General features: G+C 34.6%; 1 protein-coding gene across 5 annotated transcripts in view; it reads left to right on the top strand.

Moving 5' to 3' along the window:
- Nucleotides 1–6,000, top strand: part of Vps13b (vacuolar protein sorting 13 homolog B (yeast)) — a 657,708-nt gene that overhangs the window by 42,816 nt on the left and 608,892 nt on the right. For all 5 annotated transcript variants that reach the window (XM_013512757.1, XM_005381858.2, XM_005381857.2 and 2 more), the window contains exon 8: nucleotides 2,452–2,720. In XM_013512757.1, the coding sequence (XP_013368211.1) occupies nucleotides 2,452–2,720 (269 nt within the window). The remainder of the gene's footprint in view (nucleotides 1–2,451; nucleotides 2,721–6,000) is intronic.

A 6,000-nucleotide genomic window follows, 5' to 3' on the forward strand; every position in this document is an offset into this window, starting at 1 on the left:
TGACTGTGCATATATCACTGTAGTATGATGCTTTTAATTCTTTCAGGAAGATACCAAGAAGGAGGATTGCTAGGTCAGATGGAACCAGTAGTGTCAATTTTTTGAGGAATCTCCATACTGATTTCCACAGTAGTTGCACCAGGTTTGCTGTTTCCCCACAGCCCTGTCAGCATTTGTTATTGGTTGATTTCTTGCTAATAGCCATTCTTTCTGGGGTGAGATGGAATCTCAGCATTGTTTTAATTTGCATCTCTTGAATGACCAGTGATGGTGAACCTTTTTTCATATATTTATTTGCCATTTGACTTCATCAGAGAAGTGTCTATTCATTTCAGATGCCTGTTTTTGGATTGCATCTTTACATTGGTTGGGGGAGGGTCCTAACTTTTTTCAGATCTTTATATATTCTAAATATTTGTCATTTGCCCTAGGAAGAGCTGGGAAAAATTTTTTCCCACTCTGTGTGTTGTCTTTTGACTCTGTTGGTAGTTTCTTTTGCTGTGCAAAAGCTTTTTAATAAGATAAGACCCCAGTTTTTGATTCTTTGCAATATTTCCTATGTGATGGCTGTTTTGTTCATAAAGCCTTTGCCTATATCTGTGTCTTCAAGAGTTGTACCTGGCACTGAGCTACCTCCTCAGGCTGTTTTATTTTTTTATTTTTTGAGAAAGTTTTAAGTTACTTGATTATACTGTTCCTTGAAGGTTTTTATAAAGCTTGTGAACATCTTAACAGAGAGTTTTGAGTAACTTGATTACAATATTCCTTTGTGTCATTTCTTCATGTTAGTTGTGGTTGGAGTTCATTGAACTCATATATATATGTTCAATTTTTTTCTTCCTACTGAAATACTGGCATGTAAAATATATATCTTTTCCCACTGAAGTTCATGGAACTCAAAGGGCCCCAAATTAAAATGCACTATTCCAAAGAAAAGGAGGATCTTAGGAAATTCTGACCAGACATGAGGGAGATTTTTTTCTATGTTATTATTCTTTTTATAAAGCAATGAGGAAAGAATTGGAACTTTAAAACTTTAAAAGGACCTTTAAGCAAAGTCCCTCTAGTTTTTCAGTCTAGTTAATATCAAGTAAAAGTTAGTGGTTGGTTTATCAGACCTTTCTTAGTGAGTTTTTTCCTTCTGTGTCACAAGCTTAAGAAGTGGATACTCTCTGTGTTTTAAAGGCATACACAAGAGAGGTGCAGAGATCAGGTCTTTGAACTCAACCTGTTTTTGTTTTTTTCTTCTTTTTTTTTTTTTGGTGAGTTGAGATGACCTGATTTTTTTGTTTTATAAGTGATGTCTAATTTTAGCTGATGTCCAACTTGACATCTTATTAGGAATAATGAGTGGGGAAAAAAAAGGAAAAAAGAGTGGTTGGGATCTAATAAATCTTTAGCCTGCCAATTCATAAGAAAAGTCATTTCTTTCATGTAATTTTTCATCTATAGAATAGTCAAGGTATTTGTATATTTTACCCACTAATAAGGAGTTACCAACACTATTGTTTTTCTTAATTGAATATAAAAATTGTGTTTTTGTAACATTTACTTTCATTGCTTGAAATAATTATTGTTTTGTTGATACATTTTGCTAAGAAGAGTTTGTCATTTTCTTTTAATTGAATGCGTCAAAAACTTTTCTTGGATCTTTTCTGGTATGTATTATATTTCTGAGAAAAGTCAGTCATCAGCTCAGTAGCCTTATTTTTGACTTAGAGGGTTTTCTTCTGTTGTTTTTCTTTTGTACCAGGAACTGAACTCAGGACCTTGCACTTGCCAGGCAGGTGCTGTGCTGCTGAGCTATAACCCCAGCCCCTAGTAGCTTTAGTTTTGAGATGTAGGTTTTACTGTTGGATATTTTTATTTATTTTTTAATTTTTTAATTTTTTTTTTTTTTTTCCCAGTTCTGGGACTCAAACTCACAACCTTGCACTTGCCAGGCAGGTGCTGTGCCGCTGAGCTAAATCCCCAGCCCCCTGTTGGATATTTTTAAAAATAATAATTGGTGAAGTGTTAAAATGATTAAAGTCTTTTGTATTTATTAAAAATGTTTAAGATTATGTGCAGTTGATAAACTACATCCCATATAATGTTAACCCTAACTGGTGAAAAGAGACTAACGCAGTATAACACACAGAACCCTGAAAGAATTATTAATTTCAAATAGTGATAGTAATCATTATATATGATTTGCTATACACCTGTTACTTTTAGGAGGAAGGTTGTAGGAGAAACATTGTTTTCCTTTTTTTATTGAGTACAGTTGACAAAATCATTATGTATTTAAGAGGTACAACATTGTGTTCTTTTGGGCTGTTTCACTGTATATATTTTGATCTTATTAATTCCCTTATTGCCATGAAGAACATTTGTAAGGTATTTATAATCCTTTTCTTAGTTTAATCCTTTTAATTTAATTAAAATTAGTATGACTGTGTTGGTTGATAGGTGCTGAAGATGAAACAAGAATAGATATGCAGTTCCCTGCTCAATATAAAGGACAAGAATTGTATTCACAGCAAGATGATGAACAGCCACAGGGATGGGTGTCCTGGGCGTGGTCATTTGTGCCTGCGATTGTGAGTTATGATGATGATGAGGAAGACTACCTTGCAAATGATCCTGCATCAACCATGCATCAACAGAAAGCACAAACTTTGAAAGATCCTATTGTTTCTGTAGGATTTTACTGCACAAAGGCAACTGTGACTTTTAAAGTAGGTTTTCTTTCTTTTGCTGTTAATATTTGTCAACTTTAAAGCTTAAATTCTGATTGTAAGATTCTAGCTTAACTAAAAGGTGGTTTTCTGTTCAGCAAATACAAGATAGGATAATTCTTCATAGATAATAGTAATAATTCTTCATAGAATTATACTATATCTCCAACTGAATTCTTTGAATTTCGACTCCTTCCTATCTCCTGTAGGCCATCTCCACTTTTCTTTGTCATCAGCTTTATGGACAGGTTTTTTTCTCTCCTACTGAATTCCTGGCATGTAAGTGTGCCTTAATATTTCCATTAAAAATGAACATTTCAATACTTTCCCTTCAATTCATGTATTCCTGCAGTTTACTCTTTAATTTCTGTGATCTCCTTAATAACAAACTTATTTAGGTACACATATTAATTATACGTATTAATAAAGTTCAAGGTGATATTTCCATACATGGATACAGTGTGCACTGAGGAACCTCCCCCCTCCATCTCTAATAATCACTGTTCTCTCAGATCAACGTTTTGAGTTTTCATATATGGAAATGAACACATAGTGCTTGTCTTTCTGTGGGTAGCTTATTTCACTTAATATAGTGTTCTCCAGTTCTGTCCATTTTGCTGCAAATGACAATATTTCATTCTTTATGGCTGAATATTTCTCCATCATACATATATACCATGTTTACTCTATTCATTCATCTATTGATGGGTACCTAGGCTGATCCATCTGAGCTGTTGTGAATTGAACAGCAATAAACAGAGACAGCAGGGGATATAGCTCAGTGGCACAAGCACCTGCCTAGCAAGTGCAGGGTACTGAGTTCAATTCCTGGTACAAAAAAACCAAAAAATCCACAAATAAACAGGGACATACAGGTATTTCTTTGCTATAATGATTTCAGTTCCTTTGGTTATATACCAGAAGTGGTTTAGCTGGATTGTGTTATGCAGTCTTTTTCCTCCACAACCCCTCACTAGCATTTCATAATGAAGTTTCTTTAAAGAACTGTTTATGTACAGTTTGTTTTTTCATCTCTTATTCTTTAAAACAGTCTAGTTTCTTACCTAGGTTCTCCTCTAACTCTGTTTTCAACAGTATTTAACATATTTTGACTGCTTCTACTATGAAAATGTATGTAAAATATATATTCAAAGTGTATTTGTTAAAAAGTAGTAAGGTGAACCCCTTTTATTTCAGGTACTACAAGGTTACTAGTATTTTTGGCACCCATTAATCATTCTTCTTTGGTGATGTTTTGACTTCTGTTCCACTGAGATATAACCCAGCATGAGTTCTGGATTCTTTGTTCCCTGGCTTTTTATAGTGGTGTTGTCGTACATGCATGGCATTCTAAACAGTTTTTTAATTCATGCAATAAATATTTATGAATGCCAGATGTATTCCACGTACTATTTTTGTCTGTAGAGAAATGATAGTAAACATATAAATCTCCGCCTCTTTGAATTTGAATTGTTATTATAAACAAATAGATAAGATGTATAAAATGTCCATGGATATAAGAGTTATATCAAAAAAAAAACCAAGGCAGCGGGATAATAGCGTTTTACTAAATGGTAGAGATTGTGCAATTTTTATAATAAAATTATCAGTGAATGTCTTCTGTGAAGGAGATATATTACTGTGGAGGGTATATGCAGAAACTTGTGAAAGGGGAATCCTTGTAGATAACTGAAGGAATGAATGTTTCAGGAGTAGCAAATATGAACATTCAAAACTTCAAGGAGCAGCAAAGAGGTCAGCTGGGTTGTAACAAAATAGGCTAATGTAAAAGTGGCATGATATCAGATCAGAGAGGTAACTGGGATTTGCGACAGGGTAAGATAATTGGTTTGGGACAGTGTAAGAAATTATAAAATTGTGCAAGTCATTTTTGGGACTAGTTCTTTCCTTTTTCCTTTCTTCTCCTTCTCTTTCCTTCCCTTCCTATCTCTTCCTCTGTTTCTTCTTGTTACTGGGGATCAGCCCAAGTCTTTGCACCAAACTATGTTTCCAGCCCTTTTAAGATTTTTTTTAAATTTTGAGACAGGGTTTCACCAAGTTGGCCAGGCCGGGCTTGAATTTGGAATGTTGCTGAAGCCTCTCAGAGCTCAGATCACAGGCCTGTGCTAGCACATCCAGCGTGGACTATTTCTTTTGCATGAGATAACAAGTTTTGAAGACTTCGTCTTAATTAGAAGACTTCTGTGATGATGGAAATTATCTTTTAAACTGAATCACTCTGATTGTTGTGTTGAGCTAAGTTATAGGAGAGCAAAAGCAGAAGTAAGAAAATCAGATAGGATTGTAATTTTCAAGGAAGAGATAATGGCCTAGTCTAGGATGGAGGCAAGTCTAGATAATAAGTGATTAGTGTTTGAATATATTTTGAAGGGCAAGTATATAAGATTTTCTGATAGGTTTTGTGAAATAATGAAATAAAGGAGATCCAGGATTGGCTTTTGAGCAATTGGAAGGATTGAGTTGTGGGTTTTTGAGATGAAGGCTAAAACAAGTACATTTGGGATGAAGATCAGGAGCTTGATAGTGAATAAGATTCCCATTGTATATCCATTGGGCCCTGGATATATGAATTTGGAGTTCAGACTAGAAATTTGATGTTAGAAATTTGACAGTCATTAAGACTGGAATTGTGTAGATAGAAAAAAGGGAGGTTCTAAGGTGCATATCTGGGCCATGGTGGTGTTTAAAGGTTGGAAAGAGAAGGAACCGGCAAGAAAATGGAGAATAAGTGATTAGTAATATATTCAGAAGACCAAGAAAGTGCTTGTCTGGAAGCTAAGTGTCATAAATGTTTTAAAGGGGAGGGAGGATGTCGTTTATGGGAATGAATCTTTGGATTTAGCAGTATAGAAATTAGTAATCTTTTTTTAAAAATTGGTAATGTTGACCAGAACAATGATATGACACTAGTAGAATCTTAATAGAAATAGCAGATGGGAGGACTGGTGTGCATGTGAAATGATGGCATCCACACTTTGGAATAGCAGTTTCTCAAAAAATGAAACATAGAATTACCATATAATTTAACAACTTTCTAATGAGTATATATCCAAAAGAATTTAAAACTGATATTCCATTTCAGTGGTCAGAAACCAGAAACAGTTAAACAGTTAAACCCAAAACAGTTAAAATATATACCAGTTGGTGAATACATAAACAATTTGTGGGGGCTGGGGATTTAGCTCAGCGGCAAAGTGCCTGCCTGGCAAGCGCAAGGTCGTGAGTTCGGTTCCCGGTACCAGAGAAAAACCAAAAAAAA

This window comes from Chinchilla lanigera, unplaced genomic scaffold (genome assembly GCF_000276665.1).
Source record: "Chinchilla lanigera isolate Chin_1 unplaced genomic scaffold, ChiLan1.0 scaffold00016, whole genome shotgun sequence".
Taxonomy (NCBI): Eukaryota; Metazoa; Chordata; class Mammalia; order Rodentia; family Chinchillidae; genus Chinchilla; species Chinchilla lanigera.